Source organism: Gopherus evgoodei, chromosome 4 (genome assembly GCF_007399415.2).
Source record: "Gopherus evgoodei ecotype Sinaloan lineage chromosome 4, rGopEvg1_v1.p, whole genome shotgun sequence".
Lineage (NCBI taxonomy): Eukaryota > Metazoa > Chordata > Testudines > Testudinidae > Gopherus > Gopherus evgoodei.
This window is the reverse complement of record NC_044325.1, coordinates 43516221-43534862: the sequence shown is the minus strand read 5'-3', so window position 1 is coordinate 43534862 and position 18642 is coordinate 43516221. Positions and strand designations below refer to the sequence as shown.

At 47.6% G+C, this 18642-nt stretch overlaps 1 protein-coding gene across 4 annotated transcripts; it reads right to left on the bottom strand.

Annotated features, from left to right (window-relative positions):
• Positions 1-1022: 1022 nt before the first annotated feature.
• On the bottom strand, positions 1023-15333 carry NGB (neuroglobin). Of its 4 annotated transcripts, XM_030559044.1 has the most exons (7): positions 15026-15333; positions 14096-14190; positions 8649-8852; positions 7676-7783; positions 6022-6133; positions 4549-4668; positions 1023-3086 (listed from the first exon to the last, which is right to left on the bottom strand). In XM_030559044.1, exons 4-7 carry the CDS (start codon positions 7777-7779, stop codon positions 2940-2942), a joined length of 483 nt encoding a protein of 160 aa, XP_030414904.1. In that variant the 5' UTR covers positions 7780-7783; positions 8649-8852; positions 14096-14190; positions 15026-15333; the 3' UTR covers positions 1023-2939. The 4 variants fall into 4 exon arrangements, with proteins under 4 accessions (XP_030414904.1, XP_030414906.1, XP_030414907.1 ...); XM_030559046.1 differs by lacking the exon at positions 14096-14190; XM_030559047.1 differs by lacking the exons at positions 8649-8852; positions 14096-14190; positions 15026-15333 and adding an exon at positions 8217-8641.
• Positions 15334-18642: the final 3309 nt, after the last annotated feature.

Below are 18642 nucleotides of genomic sequence, written 5' to 3'. Positions count from 1 at the left end.
GACTGATGGGCTGGAAAATGCGGCTGTGAGAAAGGGTTAACCCGACAGGAAAGCCATAAAACACCCTCAAGACTGCTAGTGTGTGCTACGGAGATGACCTTTCTCTGGTCTAGGATGCACTCTCCAATCCTAACACTCCTTTAGCCTTTCTTCAAAGTGCATAGAGAGTGGTCAAAGCACGAGGTTAGAAGCCTGCAGGCCTGGGTTTGCTTCAAGACATCCATTCCTCGGTTTCCCCCACAATCAAGTGGGTATAATACCTGTAGAATCTACCTAGATGTCAGGCATGATGCAAGCTCTAGGAAGTGACTTGTAAAGGAAAAAAGAATCTTTTTAGCGTTTATCTTAGGGACAGTATAGAAGGGAGATGGGGAAAACCACAGTATTCCTTAACCCGAAGCAACATAGCTAGCATGAATATTTTGCATAGTAGGTGCTTCCAGCAGGGCTATCCCACTGCTTCAGTTAGCAGTGGTTCTGTTCCCCAGCGCAGACACAGCTGACAGCAACTGGAGAATTAGCGCAATGGCATGATCACAGAAGTGAGAGAAGATGAACAATTGAGAGGGGAAGAGATTACTGGTCTGCTGCTCAGAACATTTTAATCCCATTAGGGGCTATTTAACATTACCGGTTAACGAGCCATTAGTAGAAAGGATGTTTTTGTTAAAGATTCAACAGCCTGCCCCTTCCAATAAGAGACATGCGGAAAAGTTGCCAATAGACATGTGAGGCCACCGAGCAGTCCTTCAGCAAAGCCAGGCAAGGCTAGATTTGACATTTGCACTATCTCCAAGAATCACACAGAAATAAAATAAAACCCTCCCACTCCTCTTTTTCAACCTTTCAGGTCTTTTATGCTGAAATCATAAATAAGCCAAAAAGGCAGAGACTCATTTAAAAAAAAATCCTTTGTAGGTCACCTTGCATCAGTCCCTGGCAGGTGTGATTTAATACTAGCATTGTTGCTATACAACTGCCTATGAAACACAGTCCAGACAGGGCTAGGAGGCATACACAGACAGCTGCTTTATTTCTCTTAGGAATTACACAAAACATGGCAGAGAGCAGGTGAGCTTAAGGAGCTATGAAAGCTGGACAAGGGGTCGTTCATACCCATATACATCTATTCAGCGCATGCAGCTGCCCACCCAGCCACAGCATGCACAAACAAGTCTTTGACCTCATAGGTTTATAGCAGCAGAGAAGGTATTGGATATGTACTGATCACCTTTCAAAATTCCACAGGGGAGCACCTAACTCCCCCTTCCTGGGATATACAGGCACAGCCAGCGCTGTTCTCCTGGATCCAGGCCCAGCTTCCCCTGCCCTAACTAGCCAGGAGTTGCAGGTTAGAGGAAAGCTACCACATCCACCCAGCTTGGCTTCCTTAGAGAGAGAGTAGTAAGAGGGGAGATCTGGTGCCATAGTCACAGTCTGCAGAAGAAGGAAAGAAGAGTGGAGCCCAAAAACCTATAAGGAGAGAAGACAAGGATCCCTTTGGCTAAAAGGAAGCTGCAGCCATCAGAGATGCAGTGAACTCAGTGAGCATTTCATATCCAGGACACCTATACTACCCTCCCTAGAATATGCAACTGAGGATTCTCTAACTGGCCAACTGGCACAGAGCTGCTCCAAAACCACAGACGTGAGCTCTTGTTACAAGGTGCGGGTCACGAGGGCACTGGGTAGCAGTTACATTAACAGAACAGTGAGTCGTAGCTAGTCTGTGCTCGGATGGGAGATCTGCATGGAAAATCCAGGTCCTGTAGGAAGCAGTGCTGGACGTTCAGTAGGATATGCTCTTCCCTCAGGCAGTACCAATGCCCCAAACAGGGTGCGCTGTACTTCTGGAGGAGGAATGTCTCAGATAAGACATAAAACCGAGTTCCTAGCCACGTGGGGCCATTTAAAATCCCATGTGACACTTTTCACAGGAGTCAGGAACTTATTCCCGGGGTTCAGGTCAAATTCTAATTAAAGTAATCACATTCTACCTCCTGAACATTCCTCCCGTATTTTCAATTGGATATTGGATTCTTACTTAATTCCTGTCCTAAAGCGGAGCACGGCATTGTTGTATGCTGTTAATCAGGCATCTTATTCAACCCCAGGAGTGGCTGCATTTCAGTGATGGGTAGGAGTTATCCCGAAGGGCCCAGGAAGCTCTAAATATGTAAATGATAAGTAAATGGGAAGAATTCCAGCTATATTCTCTTTGGCCAAGAATCAGGATGATTTTTGGAAGCTGCTCCCAGGAGAAAGCTGCATCTGTCGCTTTAATTCTAATACAAAAAGTCTGTATTTGTACTTTATGTAATTTACTTTAGGGGGAAGACATTTTGAAAAGCACTGGTAGCTGCTGCATTTCAGCTGGCTTTCAGGTTAAATCAGCCAGCCAAGTCACTCCAAATCCAGCCAGCTAGCAGCTCAGACCTGGTAAGAGCCGCCTGACACTAGGATTAACCCAGTTCCACGTTCAAAAAGCTACACTGCTCAGCCTCTCCCTAGGAAATACACACAGCTGTGGTTAACCTTACATGAGGATGGGCCGGGGATCTATTCTAGGGCAAATGCAGAGGGAAAAAAGAGCAAGAATTAGCCAACCTGCAGTGACTCCAGGAGAATATTTAGGTGGAGAGACAAACTTATTGGAATTTGAGGGAAGGCAGCTTCAGTTTGTGACAAGCTCATTCCATCTCTGCATGCTGAGCCCAGCTCTACCCTGCCCCCTGGAAGAGGATGCAAGGGCTCATTGTAATTAAGGGGGGATCACACTGATCATCGTCAGAGGCAGAGATGTGGGTAATATCAAAGCAAGACAGAGAGGGCTACTGAGATGGCCCTGGAATGGGCGTGGTTGGAAGGGAGAGTCAACGCTCTCCTCGGAGCTGCTGCTGGGTTCAGAACAGGAAAGCCAGAGCCTAAACTTGCTAGGTCTATTCCCCCTCTTTACGTGCATCCCAGCCACGGCTCATGGCTTTCACCACGGCACCATACAGCCTGGTCCAAGCCTCTCGTATGTCCGGGCTGAAGGCAGTACCGAGGCATTTCTCCAGCATGAACAGCAAGGACTCTCCCACTGCCTGCAAACCAAACAGAGGCACCAGGATCAGAGGTCAGATGCCTCAGGACAGCCATGATGTCAGTTTTTCTCTTGCTGAATTTATTCTTCATCTCCTTTGTGAGCCTTCCCTGTTGCACTGCCCAGAACAGGACAACACAGCTTCTCTGGCTCCCACCCACCAGGTGCCCTGTCCCCACTCCTTCTTCCTCCCCATCTCTCTAATCCTCCTACAATTTTCCAGAATGTCTCCAAGCTGCCCGCCCACCTCTTCTTATGGGCTGATTCACTCCCCACCGACTTCCCTTGCTCCACGCTGCTTTGTACCCCTCCCCTCGCGCTCTCAATTGATCTCCCTCATCGCTCCCTTTCTGAAGGGAGCACAATCCAGTGTTGAACGAAGCTTTTCGGCAGAAAGGAGTGGGGGTGAAACTCTAGGCAAGATTATTAATCTACTTTAGCTCCCAGCTGCAGGAAGTCTGCACTCTCCCCTAGGTTAGCACCAGGGGAGGCTGGTGATGACATCTGAAAGTAGGTAGGCAAAACTGAGGCATACTCAGAAGCTATTTACAGCAGTAGGTAAAGATCACAGTGTATCAGACTAAACTGGATAGTCAGAGCCCATCCAACCCTGGGAAGTCTCCACTACATGGCACACCATCCCAAACCCAACCCTCTTTACTGACATGGCAGTCCAGGTGACACCGTATAAATAGCTGATCTGATATGGAACAAACCTCCCTCATCCAGGCTGCTAGAAACAAACCCCAGAGAGAGAGAATTATCCACCAAGTAATGGAAATTCTAGCTCAGTCTGCCATGGGCTATGGCTAGTGGCACAAGACATCACACTTGGAGAGGTAAAGGAACGAAGCCAATGTATCTTCAAGTTAACATGCCTGATGCTTTCCATAATCGCAAGTCATTTATCTAGTGTTTCTGCTCCTGCTCATTGGTAGGATGGGGGGAAGCTGGGGTCTGAAATAAGGGATGGGGTAGCCTCACTACCTGGGAGAGGAAGGGAAGGTGAGAGCTGGGACAACTGATCACATATCTGACAATGTCCTGGGCTGAGGTTCAATAACCCTGTGCCAGGCAAATGCAGCCTGAGATGTAGCTGTATTCTCTTGCAAATGGCACCCTAAGAATCTGCCCATCGAGCTTACGATGCGGGGCAGAAAGAGTGGGGAATACAACTCAAGCTAGTGCAAATCCTCCTAAAGAGTAGGCATGTGGGATTGCTCCCCCTTAGCACGCCAACGGTCACCTTGTAGGTGCTTCAGATTCTGGGTCTGGGTTGGGCTGCCGGTTTTCTTGCCCAGCAACAGAGTTAAATAACCCAGCAACATATGTGCAGAAGTCCTAGAACCCAGCTTCATGGCACAATGAGGAAATCATGCACTGCCATTCATGGTGGATCAGGATGGCACCTTTGCTGGGAGACTGTTGTGGCAGAAGTAGCATGAAGAGAGAAGATGCCTCACCGAGAAAGAATCCACCTTCACACCAACTGCCTGGTGTTTCTTGCCCAAGTTGGTGAGATATTCTTCCAGAGAGGACAAGTTCTCCAGGTGGGTCACAGCAGCATCTATCACTAGCATCACCTGCAGGGAAAATCCAGAGAGGACAGAATTAGCAGAGAACATCTGCTGGGAACAAAATTTCCAAACAGCCTTCTCATCATCAGCCATGGAGCCATTCTTAGCCTGCTGTACAGTGAAGGCCTGTTCTGCTCCATTATACTGAAGAGCTTGGTCAGAACTTCATAGATCCTGATGGAAACCTGTATTCTATTGAAAAACAGTGTTTTCCACAGCTGTCCCCACCTGTGTACATCATCTCCTCCTTCTGGCAAAGGCAAACTCAAGGGCCACATCATTTCACTTTATGAGGCTGTTATCCTACCAGATCTCACAAGCTAAGCAGGCCAGCAGGTGGTATGGCAAGTGGTGTTGGTGATTCAATAGGGGGCCCTCTTCTCTCTGTGACACTGTGATGCTGGAAATGTAGCTTGTTGGATGAGACCTGAAGCTGAGGATGTGATCACAAGTGACCATTATAGCTCCCAAGACCCTTTTGGCAAGCGTTGGTCAAATTCCAGCCTGGATAATTACATTCTGCCTCCCTAATTTTAACTTTCAGTTTCAGTAGAATATGGAATTTTTCTTCATTTCCTGTCACAAACCATCGTGTAGCACTGTAGTGTGTCACTAAATAGCTGCAGCGTTCTACCCCTGAGGTGACTGTATTTCAGCGCTGAATGAAGGGATTCTGCTATGCTGCATTAAACACACCAGGATCCTCCAAGATGATATATAGATATTTTATTTCCCCATCTCTATCCTCCATGTCTGAGGATGAGGTGAATGTGTATAACACTGTCCCGCATGATGGGTCCCATGATAGGTAACTTAAGGGGTTGTGGGCTCTCAGGCTCTGCTGCTGCAGCAAGAGAACCTTCAGGAGGAGATTGCTGGTGACGCCTGCTCTTTAGTTACAGCAGGAACTTTGCCCATGGCCTCTCTCTCTAGCTAGGGTTTTGTATCATGCCATCACTGTGATATCTAAGTGCTTGTACTGTCCCTGTTCTGTGTGTAGGTAACTAGAGAACCTTCAGTCTCCACTGTGGTCAGTCCATCATCTAAGCAGCACAAAATTCTCATGCACATTTCAGAATAAGAACCCAGTCCTTTGATTTTCATTGAATCAATAACTGCAGTGAGAGAGTAAAGACTCATGGCACCCAGCCCTCATTGCTGTACACATGGGGATTTGCCCCTGGCAGAACTTCACTAATGTCTGTATTTCAGGGAGTGAGTTGCCTGACATTTCATGGCAAATGGACGTAAGAGAGACCTAGCCCCCCAGTGCAGAGTTTGCTACTCAGGACTTGTCCCGTTCAGGGAATTTGCTCTATACTGTGCATCACTGACCGCATCGGCCTCTTCATCCCTTACCTTCCTAATGTGATCCAGGAACTCAGGTGATGAGAGGCACTCCTGAGGGCTGGAGAACTGTTTGCAATTGTACTGGAAAAGGGGCAACAGGTCAGGGTCCAGATCAAACAACCTGCAACAGAAAGAGAAACGCTGAGACTTTTCACACTCCTCATAAAGTGACTCCACCTTCACCAAGAGGATGACCCCTCCCTACCAATCCATACATCAGCCTCCACCAGCACCACCCAAAGGGTGACTTGACTTCACCATCAATCATGTGAAAAGCATAGAGTTCTGAAAGGAAGATTAATAATTTGGGACAGTTCAGATCATCTCTGGCTACAAAAAAGCCTATTACTCTAGTCCAAATTCCCATTCCTAACTGGTAGGTTTATGGCTCCCTAGCATTAGCTCCAAGCCATTGCTGGAATTCATCCTTAGCCTGACCCTGTCTTGGCTGAAATACTTATTTGTGCCTGTTTGCCATCTCAACTCTTGCAATTCCCCATTTTATAAATTTCCTGAATCCCAACTCGACCAACTTCAGGAAGGCCCAGAATGCTGCAGCCAGATACTCTAGTGAGCAGGGTCATATAAACCCCTAGCTCACAGACCATCACTGGCTTACTATTTAGGCTCCTTCCACCAACTTATACAGGGATTCTAAGCTGAAAAACTCACACACTGGTGAAATGTGCAAGAGGTCAGGAAGATGCAATGGATTAATGCCATTCCTGGGACACTGTTCTTTGGCAATTCACACAGACATACACACAATGGCCAATTTGCTTTCTCCCTAATCTCCTACGATCAACCTCATCTTTACATTCAGCTGCAACATCCATCCCCCTTTCACAAAACTTTTAAACATCCCCTTAGATAGCTTCTCTCTTCTGTTCTGTTGGGCCCTGTTTTTTTCCCAGATGCAACACTCCATTCTGCACAGGCTGTGAAGAAGCTGGGAGCTCGTCACAAACTTAGATCCACGATTTTAAAGGAATTTTCAGGTATTTTTCTATCTCCCTCCATTCCTCTAGCTGCTAATTTAGGGGCTCATTTACTTGGAAGAGGCAGCGAATTGGATTTTCAGCTGTTCTCTCCCAGCACCTTTTCCTCTGTGCTGGGATTGAACCTGGAATTAGTTGATCCTCTCCCCAGTGGCCAAGTCTCTATCTGTGTCTGAAGACTGCAGTGTCACAAACAATTAGGAAGCCACTTAGATACACTCCATAGAGTTGAGCATATACACTGGGAGCTAGCAGCTCTTTACAACAGAAATATCTTTTCTGCTAACAAATGAGGATTATCATTGCAAAGGCACAAAAAATACACAGTCTTCTACCCCATACACTCTCCTTGTTCTCCTTTTAACAAACTTCTAGATTTAAATGCAAACAAGCTTCTTCATAATCCTGTTCTCTCCAGGGTGCAAATCACAACAAATGGACAGAAGGAGCAATGAGATGAAGCCAGAAAAAATAAATCATTCCCAAGGAGAAGAAAGTGTTTCTGATCAGGGATTGGAAAACTCCCACTGTTTAATTCAGGGATGGTGGCCAGGGAGAGAGATGGGTAAGAAACAGGCTAGCGAGTGCCCCAGGTGCTTACTCCATATCTGGATGAGTTACCCTGCTATAGATGCCTCCTGTTGCTAGAACAGCCTGTTACTCACCTGGTAAACAAGACGATGCCATGCTGCAGGAGGTTGCTACTCACTTTCTGCCAGCTCTCCCGGATCAGCGCCTGTTCTGTGCTGGATAATCTTCCACTCTCCATTTTACTGTAGAAAGAGGGAGGTTAAGAACAGAGCCAGGCAAACCTTACGCTTCTTCTGAAAGTAACTGCACTACTTACTCTGCCCTCTGAGTTACAGGTGGCACTGATCTCCTAGTAATCCAAGTATCTAAGGCTACCAGTGCCTCGAGCAGAGATGCACACACACCATTCACTCCCTAAGGGCCAAGGATGCTCTTCCCTGCAGAGTGCACAAGACTTTGTGATCACATCTCTGGGATTTACAAATAGAGCAAGAACTCTTCTCCTATCTGCCCTGTCACCTGCAACCTGGAAGCAGCACAGATGGGTTTAGAAAGAGCCTCCCTCTGAGCAATTAGATGAAACCTGAGTGCCTTGGGGAAGATCCATATTGTTCCCTGGTGTCTACGAGAATGAAGGACTCGTTGCTTTCTAATTGCCCCCTGCTGTTTGGTTACCATATGTTTCTGTGTGTCTCCCTCTCCCAGTCTTTGTGCTGGGTGATATCTGTGCTCCTGACTCAGTCCCTGTCTCTGCGCCTGTCACACACTATCAGGCACAAGGATCTGGAGCTGTAGCTAGCTCCTTTCCCTTTATCAGCAGCACTTTCCCAGCTGGCTGTCTCGCAGAGCAGCTCCCAGTACCAACACTTTCCCCGATGCTCTTAAAGAGACAGTGTCACCTTTCTTTCCCTCTCTTCCATCAATCTTTTTAAAGCTACACAAATAAATAAATATTGTGCACTTTGTTGTATTTTCCCCACACACAAAGAACAACCATAGACTTTCAGCCTCAGTACATAAGAGATGATTTAACCCATTTTGGTTGAAATTTTCCAATCAGCTCTATTATCCAGATGAAGTAAGAGACACAGAAGGGAAGAAACTTACCCAAGGTCACATAGCAAATCAATGACAGCTCCAAGACTGGAATCCAGCTCTTGCAACACCCAGCTCTGTTCTAACCATTAGACATTGCTGACTCTTTCTGCTAGTTTCAGAGACGCTCTTAAGGTTACAGTAGCCCCTTGCTTCCTGTCACTTTCATTGACATCCAGAACCCTTGGAGGCTCCTGATATATCCATTAGTAGGTGCTTCTCGAGATTTGAAATGTAGAAAGGGAACATAATCACATGTTTAATTTAATGGAAAGAAAGCCAGTTATACAGGGCAAAGCATTTAATAATGGACCATAGACTTTTCAGCTGTGTCAGATGCCTTCAAAGTACTCTTAAGTAAAAGCTCTTCTCTTAAAATGGCCTAGTGACTCAGACGGCAGTGAGGTAAGTGCAGAGAAAGGAAACCATCTGGCAGACCTGGGTTAAGGAGCCCCTCAACAGAAAGACACAGTAGATAGACAGCAGAATAATCATTTCAGGTTGGGTTTTCAAAAGTGCCTGAGTGACATAGGAGCATGTGTCTCATTGAAAATCATTGCAGTCTGCCCTGAAATTACAAACACACAGTTATTAATGAGATTTATCTTGAGAAGACGACATTCCGAAGGCCAGGAACCTTCAGTATGGGCTGCAAGTGTTCATAGCCAATGATGATACATCATTCCTCAAGAGCATTAACGTTTGTTCCTAGAAGGGGGATATGTTAAACAGCACAATATTGCATCCTCACTTCCATCCCACCACTCTTGTCTTCTCACTGTCTCTTCTGAAGGGCCAGTTCTCTGCTGCTGTAACACCTTTGACTTCAGTGGAGTTAGAATTTGGCCCTAAGGTTGTAAGATCTTCTGCGGGTGTCACGATTATCTTTATGTTTCATAAACCTGAGCACATTTTCAGAGCTCAACAATGCCCGCCCTGCCAGCCTGCACTACCCCTGCGCTGCTCCGGGAAGCGGATGCGGATGGGACGTGGGGTACAAGAGACACGGGGGGTGGTGTTGATGTTGCTTCAGGCACCGCCCCCAGCATCTCCCATTGGCCACGGTTCCTCAATCCCAGCCAATGGGAGATGCTGGGGGCGGTGCCTGAAGCAACAGCAGCAGGCACACTCCTGTGCCCCTGCTCCTGCATGTTCCAGCCACTTCCCGGAGCAGCCTGGGGGCAGGGCGGGCAGGCAGGGAGCCTGCCCTGCCCCCGGTGCATGTCTGGCCAGAGCCCGCCCCCCAAACTCCTCCTGCAGTCGAACCTCCTGCCCTGAGCCCCTTGCCGCACCCTGCACCCCGACCCCCTGCCACACCCCTCCTGCACCTCAATCCACCGCCCTGAGCTCCCTGCTGCACCCTTCACCCTAACCCCCTTCCCTGAGCTGCCTGCTGCACCCAACCCCCTGCTGCACCCTGCACCCCAACCCCCTGCCCTGAGCTCATCACACCCCTCCTGCACCCTGATCCCCTGCTGCACCCTTCATCCCTCCTGCATTCCACACCCCAACTCACTGCCCTGAGTCCCTGCCACACCCCACACGCTTCCTGCACCCCCTGGGGGCAGGGAGGGGACGGAGTTGGGGTGGGGATTTCAGGAATGGGGGCAGGGAAGGGGTGGGGCAGGGGCAGAGGCAGGGCTTCATGGAAGGGGTAAGTGGGACCAGGGTCGAAGGTGGCAGAGGGGTGGTGTCAGTAATGTGGCCCTTGGGCCAATATACTAGTCCTCATGTGGCCCTCGCGGTCATTTAAGTTTGAGACCCCTGGCCTAGCTGCTAAGATTTAAGGGTCCCAGTTGGACTCCCAGATCTTTAGCCACTGAGATTTGTGAGGGTAAAACAGATTCCATGCCATCAACGTGCACAGCTCTGCCTGGGCCAAGGGGAACCTTAGTCTTGTCCGGGCAAGGACCTGACAATCTAATCCGACAAACTAATTCAAGCAAACAATGCACTTTGGGGAGCTGAAGGAAGAAGCAGCACTGGTTGGTGCAGAGGGTCTTTTACATTGATACAAACACCACTTGGCGTTAACCAAAAATGGGAAGTTTGATACAAGTGTTGTAGAGAGAGGAGGATGCAAGATGCACTGGGGCAGGGATGAGGTTGCTGACATAAAGATGCACTTTGCAGGCATTCTGATGATAGTAGTGGGTGTGAGGATAGGGCAGAGCAACAAGCATGCGTCAGTCGGAGCCGGTTCATGGGTGCTTGATGAGCCGGTATTTTATGTTGCCAACTTTTTACTGCTGTTATCACAACACTTGTAATATTTGGCATTTTCTCAAAAGTCCCACTGTAGGCAAGTGAATGTGAGAATCCCAGATCTCATCTGGGAGCGAGTGGGAGGAGGAGTAAATATCTAACCCTCATGGTGGCAAAGAAAAGCCTGATAATGTGACCCAAGTGGACTGTAAATGTTCAGAAGGTGAATAAAAAGAACCAAACTTAAAATCATGAAGGAGCTGGAGGAGGGAGGGTTAAAGTCAATTTTATGGACTTTGGGGGCCTGACTCAGGATCTCTGAAAACTTTACTCCTGAGGGAATTCTGCACCAAAAATATAAAAATTCTGCAGGCAAATTTTATTTGTCAAATAAATGTGGAGGTTCTAGCATAGCATTGGGGAGCACAGGTCACTGGCTGCACAGAGGTAGGAGATCATTCTGCAGCTCTCTCCCTATGACATGGACTCAGCAGTGAGGCTGCACCCAACTCTGACACAGTGCAAGGACCAAGCCTGCCTCAGAAACACCCCAGGGCCTTGTCCCTCTATGCCAGATGTGCCATGTGTGGGCAGGCAGGCTCAGCTCAGCAGGATCCAAGTGTGGAGGGGCTTAGTGTGGGGGCATCCAGGTGTGGGTTGAAAGGGTTCTGTGTGGGGCAATCTGGGTGCAGGTTGGGACTCGGCGGAATGGGGTGGCTCGTTGGGATGGTCCAGGTGCAGGGGAAGTGGGGCTCGGCGGGGTGGTTCTGGATGTGTGGGTGTAGGGGGTGAAGCTTGGCAGGAGGGTCTAGGTATGAGGAGGTATGGATGCATGGGGGTTGGGTGGATGGGGGAGCAACTCCCCATAAAATGATCACTCCCACTACAGCTGAGGAGCAATGGGTGAGGAGTTTGCAGAGCTTCCTGCAGCCTGAGGAGAAATCGGGGGGTGAGTCTGTCCGGCCCCCAGGTGCCATGCAGAGGAAAAGGAAGTCCTATCTTCCCCAGCCTAGCTGGGACTAGCAGCTGAACCCAGCACAGGGTAGGAGCCACCAGCTGGGTCTTCCCTAGTCCCACTCCCTGCCCCACAGTGATTTACCTCTCTACCAGCTGCCCTGGGCACCCAAAACATACTGCTGGGAAGGGTCGCATGACTGCTCCTGTGGCTACCCTTTGCTTCGCTGTCAGAATGCCATTTTTCTGAAAGGAAGCAAAGATATCTGCAGGGGACACAAATTCTGTGTATGCGCAGTGGTACAGAACTCCGCCAGGAATAACACTTGTGGTGGACAATACTGAGTACTTTCCCCTGAGGGCTGCTATGTTGTGGGGCAGAATGAGCTCTCATTTTTTAAAAAGAATTAAATTCTCCAGCCCTTATGATTGCCAAGGAAACCTTCAAAATGTGAAATGAATGTAAACCAATGCAGTAATCACTGCCCAAATCTGAAGGGAGCCTGAAGCAACAGATCTGAGAGAGGCATGATATGCTATGTTATTGCAATTGATGTTAACACTGAAGCCTAATGACAACTAGGTATATGTTAACAGTCTTAACTATTCCCTGGTTGATCAAAGCACACAGGAAAGAAGCAGGGCTCCCTATATTATGAAAATCTGCACAATGTACTATGAATGACATTTCATTTTGATGTCATGAGTATATAGAGCTTGCATTGTCGGCAAAGGTTGGGAAAGTATCACTTTTCCCCCACCTCCATCTGACCCCTGCTAACAACAGATAACAGAATTGTAAGCAAGAGCTATGTTGGGAGAATCTTGCAGAGAGCAAGAAGTTGATGTTGCTGTAGAAGGAGAAATGAAGCCAGTGGAGGGATTTGAAACGGGGAAGAGGTAATTAGAGCATCTAACTAAGTAGATTATTTTCTCAGCACTATTTTGGATAGACTGAAAGGTGGGTGGGGGGAGGAGAGAGAGAAAGAGAAGCAAAAGAAAAGGAGGTTACAAGTGTCAATGCAAGAGATGATCAGGTCCTCGATATGATCTGGAGCAGGGAGAATGAAATGGGGCTGGAATTTGGAGATGATGTAGGAGAAAGACAGGAGAGACACGGGAACACTGCTGATAGCTTTGCTGAAGCTTCTTTAAGATCTGGGGCACAATCCCCAGGACCATAGGAAGGGGTCATTTCAGGGAGGCTCCTTTCTGAAGATGTGGCCATTTCCTTCCTGGGCTGATAAACAAATACAGATTCATCAGATGCTCTTTGTGGAAGAAGCATCCTAAGCAATAGAAACAAGGCCCTGATTGTAACAGGAAGCCAGGTGACTTGCCCATAATCTCACCTTAGCCACACAGAGCAGTTTTATGGGCATAACTTGCCCACAAATAAATTGAGGCTGGAAATTAGAAGGAGATTTCGAACTATCAGAGGAGTGAGGTTCTGGAATAACCTCCCAATCAGAGTCGTGGGGGCAAACAGAGTAGTTTTTAGATGGGTCTTGATAAATTTGCGAGCAGGATCGTGAGAAAGTTTGCCTGCAAACGCAGAGGTCTGGACTTGATGACCTAGGAGGCCACTTCTTCCATGTGCACAGACAAAATTAAAAACAGCCAAGTTACTGATATCTCTGAACAAGCCACGGAGCTCAATCAGCACTGTCTCTTACATGTTTGCCAACTGACATGAAGGGCAGGGCTAGGACAGTCCTAGTGGAAAACCACCATGACAGTTGACACTAATTAGCCCCCTCGGTGGAAAGCTCAGCACAGAGACCACTGCCTGAATGGGGTCTGGAGAATTAACTCCCATCCCTCCCCTAGCGGTGGCCCCTCCAGGCCAGGACAGAGGCTCAAAGGGGCAGTTTCCCTTGCCACAGAGGAGCTGGAACTAACGGTGCTGCCGTACCCCCTGAGTTGAAGTGGTTTCCCATCATATACTGGATTTACAGTTTGGTTCAATGGCTCTCAGCACCCCTACTATAGAAATTGTTCCAGTGCCCTGCCACTGCTCATGCTATAGCAGAAACACCAGCCTCCAGCACTGTTACTTTGGCACCTTTAACCAGCACTACTACTTCCAGTTTTAATTCAAAAGCAAACACTTTTTCTTTGGCAACTGCTTATTTCTACCAAGCCCCCAGCTCAGAAAGATATGAATTTTCAGGGGGGTTGGAGGTGGGAGATGGGGAGAGCTTAAGGGTAGAGAACATTTGAAACTCGTAGATGACACATGCTCATGCAATTGCCAGCAGTGAGGTCTCAGGAGGAGTTTCACATGGCACTGGTCTCACCTGCATACAAAGCAGCCTCTCCCTTGCAGCTATTCTACTGTCAGAGGAGTTCCTTGCTACCACAGCACTGGAGGTGCTGTCACCACACGGAGGATCTGCAGGGGAGTTTATAATCAAAAAACAAAAACATATTGCTTGTTCAAATCTTTAGAGAGCCTTCAAGCACGCCAAACCACCAAGGGAACCACCAAAGAGGTCAGGTGCACTCCACAGGCTTCCACGGCCTTTGCGCCTACTGTGATGTCACCCAAACCCCTTGGCTTCATTTCTACTGTCTCAGAGCTCAGTCCTGCTGTAAAATCCTCTCAGGTTTCTGCAATGTATCAACTGGGGTAGGGCAGAGGTTGTGGCAGAGAACAGATCCATCACAGACACCAGTTTATACCGTAATTAGACAAGGGGAATTTCTAGCCAGTCTCACTGACCTCCATCAGGCAGGCAGATGGACACTGTGCTCTGCAGGCCTGTTTTGTGCTTCAGACAAAAGCAATCTAACAGTAATCCATTCCTTTAGACTAATCATCATCTTTTCAGCCCCTTCAACCCAAGCATCTCAAATTGCTTTATAAACACTAACAACCCCTCTTGTGAAGATTCATCTATGTTTACCAGAAGGGGAAACTGAGGCACAAAAGTGACCTGCTCACAGTCACACAGTAAAGACTATGGAAGAACTAGGAATAACTCCAGTAAATCCTGATTTCCAGTCCTGTGCTCAGATCACCAAACCATCCTTTCTCCCCATCAAGGGCCTGGATCTGACTCCACTTTGCCCATTATGCTGTGACACTTAGTTTTCATCTTTGTTGCAGCAATTTTCAAGTAATTTAAACAATTCCCCTCCAGACTATTTCTCGTTTCAAATTCAACATCTGCCAGTCCTCATGAATAATGCAGTTCTGATCACACTTTTCCAGGCTCTCAGCTCACCTTAGTGCCTGACTCCTGGGCTAGGTTCACCCCCTTTCTTCCCCCCGGTCTCTCTGTTATAGCTGAGCACTATGACAGCTGCCCTCCCTTTTCTCCACATCCTCAGGTGGCAAGAGAGCTTATGAAATGTTCCTACGACTCATCCCTGCTCCCCCCTCAGGCACGGCTCAGTAGGCAAGGCCAATCACAAAGCCAGTTGCATAACAAGAAGGCAAAGACGTAGCAGGGAATAATCTTGCACGTGAATGGTAAGGGCAACAGCTGCAGTGTTCTTGGCCTGCCATCGTGCCTGTGGGGAGACACAGGGCAGTGATGATGACATTGAAGAGTTGAGCCACAGCAGGAGATTAAAATCAGAGCAAAAAATAAAAAAAGTGTCCATAGACTCTTTTGCTGCTAAATAGCCAGGGATTCTTCTCACAGAGCTCCGATGAGAAGAGAAGTTTATATAAACAAACAGCTGAGAACAATCCAAGGATGACAGCACATGACCCAGCCAGAGAATCCAAAGGGGAATGTGTGTAAAGCTGTTAGTTTCTTCAGGCACTGGGAAGGCAGCTGTCTGACCAGTTCAGCATTATCTCTAGACTCCAGATACACAAGCCTTAACAACATCATTATTCACCTCATGCCTCAGTTCTATGCTCTATCGCAGTCATAATCAATGATCTCTGCACCTGCTATCAGAGCATGGCCTTTGAGAAAGTAACTACAACCACAGCTTTTTAAGCCTCCCTACCTCGAATCAGAAACAATCCCAACTCCCAGGGATTCCAGCTGCTTCCATCAGGGCTCAATTTGGCACTTAATTTATTTCATCACCCGTTGGCCCAACCCAATTATTTCTCACTCAGAAAAAAGCTTGAGGAGAATTTTCTTTTCTCATGCACTTCCCAAAGGAGCTTCCTCAGTAGTTTCTCTTCTATCTTTTACTCATTTCAGAAGCACTGATACAACTTTTCTTTGAAATGCTCATAGACAGGGCCGGGTCTAGCCATTTCGTCGCCCCAAGCACAGCGGCACGCCGCAGGGGGCGCTCTGCCGCTCACCGGTCCCTCGGCTTCGGTGGACCTCCCGCAGGCGTGCCTGCGATGCTCCACCAGAGCTGTGGGACCAGTGGACCCTCCGCAGGCACATCTGCAGGAGGTCCACCGGAGCCGCCTGTCGCCCTCCCAGCAACCGGCAGAGCGCCCCCCCCCCACGGCATGCCGCCCCAAGCACACACTTGGCGTGCTGGGGCCTGGAGCCGGCCCTGCTCATAGATCATCCTTTTTCTAATCCAAGTTCAGTATCTATCCTCATCCTTTCTTCTTATTGCTGCCAAGGCATCTCCCTCAATCACCCAACGTATTTCAATTGCATTTCAGGAGAATGGCTTTGCTCCACCTATCAAACAGATCTTATGTGACTGATAGCTCTACAGTAGAGGAATGGATGCTATGTCAATATGGCAATCCCTTTGCTTCAGTGCTAGGCTATTTGTTTTCTGAATTCAACCTTGAGTATTACTTCTAGGTACAGGGTTTCCCCTTCACTGTTTGAGTACTTTTTCACTTTGCCTGGTTCAGCCACCTCAGTTCCTGGCTCCAACAAGAACTACATGCTGCTACTTCGTGGGAAGAGACATCCCCAAACTCCAGAAACAAAAGACAGAGTTCAAAACATATTTATGTTCTGCTTTTGGAAAGAAGCAGGACGATGCACTCTTATCATATGAGTATGAAGTACAGTCCATTGGTAACTTAAAAAATGTTAAACAGCATCTGCTAGGGATAAATATTTCTAATTTAGCAGAACCAGATAACTTGCACCTAAGAGTCCTAGAAGAGATGGCTGAGGAGATCTCTGTTCATCCTACATTAATTTGTAATAAATCTTGGCATACTGAAGAAATTCCAGAGGACTGGAAGTGTCAATGTGCTAATATTCAAAAAGAGCAAACAGAATGACCTGGGTAGTTATAGGCTGGTTAGCCTGATATCAGTCCTGCACAAAACAATGGAATAGTTGATATGAGATTTAACTAATAAAGAATTAAAAGGATGAGAACATAATTAATGCCAGACAGCATGGTTTATGGAAAATAGTGTGATAGATATGGCAATTTCCTGAACAAATCTTACTGAATTACTTTAAGTATCTTAGGAATTTATTGTTTTAAAAAAGTATAATTGTGGCATTGTAAATAACTTCTATAAGGGAGAAAAGGACTAAAGTAAATCCTGGGAAGTGTTGCAAACTTCAACAGAGTCTTTTAAAACAAGATTGAACTTTTAGTTGAGTGGATTTTCTAAGAAATATTTGGAAGGAGAGAAATTCAAATTGCCCACCTCCAGACGCATCCTTTTGAAGCTATGCCTCAAGAAGATCAAACACCAAAACTGGATAAAAGAGTAACTCAGATTCATGGCTGTGCTTGTTCTAAGCCAAGGTAACTATGAACTTGTAGCTACAAAAATAAAAAATAAAATAAAATAAAAATAACTGAGGGATTTGAAGGTTTGTTCACCTGCCAGAGCCCTTGTTGGAGTTTGGGTGACCTCTGGTAAGCTTGTTAGCACATGTGTAGGTTCTTTTATTGTTTTGAATATTTACTCTGTAGTGCTTTCATCTTAAGAATAAACGTGCTTGCTTAGAAAGCACTGTGTGGTAACTGAACTGTGGCGATTATGCTGTTTATAGTCCGAAGAGAAAAGCAAAACAGGCCTGCTGAGGCAGTTGGATTTACTGGGGATTTCATAGTGTAGGATATAAACTGGCCATCAACAAGTTTAGCCTTGCAATTAGAAGAAGGTTTCCAACCATCAGAGGAGTGAAATTCTGGAATAGCCTTCCAAGGGCAGCAGCGGGGGCAAAAAAATCTAACTGACTTCAAGACTGAGCTTGATAAATTTATGGAGGGGATGGTATGATGAGACTGCCTACAATCGCATTTAGCCTATCTGCGACTGCTAGCAGCAAATATCGCCAACTGTTGGAGATGGGACATTAGCTGGGGAGGGATCTGAGTTACTACAGAGAATTCTTTCCCAGGTGTCTGTCTGGTGGGTCTTGCCCACATGCTCAGGGTCTAACTGATCATCATACTTGGGGTCAGGAAGGAATTTTCCTCTGGGTCAGATTGGCAGAGACCCTGGGGGTTTTCGCCTTCCTCTGCAGCATGGGACACAGATCACTTGCAGATTTAAACTAGTGTAAATGGTGGATTCTCTGTAACTTGAAGTCTTTAAACCAGGGGTGGGCAAACGTTTTGGCCCGAGGGCCACATCTAGGTAGAAAATTGCATGCAGGGCCATGAATGTAGGGCTGGGGCACAGGGTTGGGGTGCGGGAGGGAGTGTGGGGTGTGGGAGGGGGTGCAGTGTTCAGGAAGGGGCTCAGGGCAAGGGGTTGGGGCACAGGAGGGATGTAGACTGTATGATGGAGCTCAGGGCAGGGGTCTGGAGTACAGGGAGGGGTGTGGGGTGAGGGAGGGCACTCAGGGCAGGGAGTTGGAGTGCAAGAGGGGTGCGGAGTGTACGAGCGAGCTCAGGACAGGGGTCTGGAGTGCAGAGAGGGTGTGGGGTGAGGGAGGGTGCACAGAGCAGGGGGTTGGGGTGCAGAAGGTACAAGGGAGCT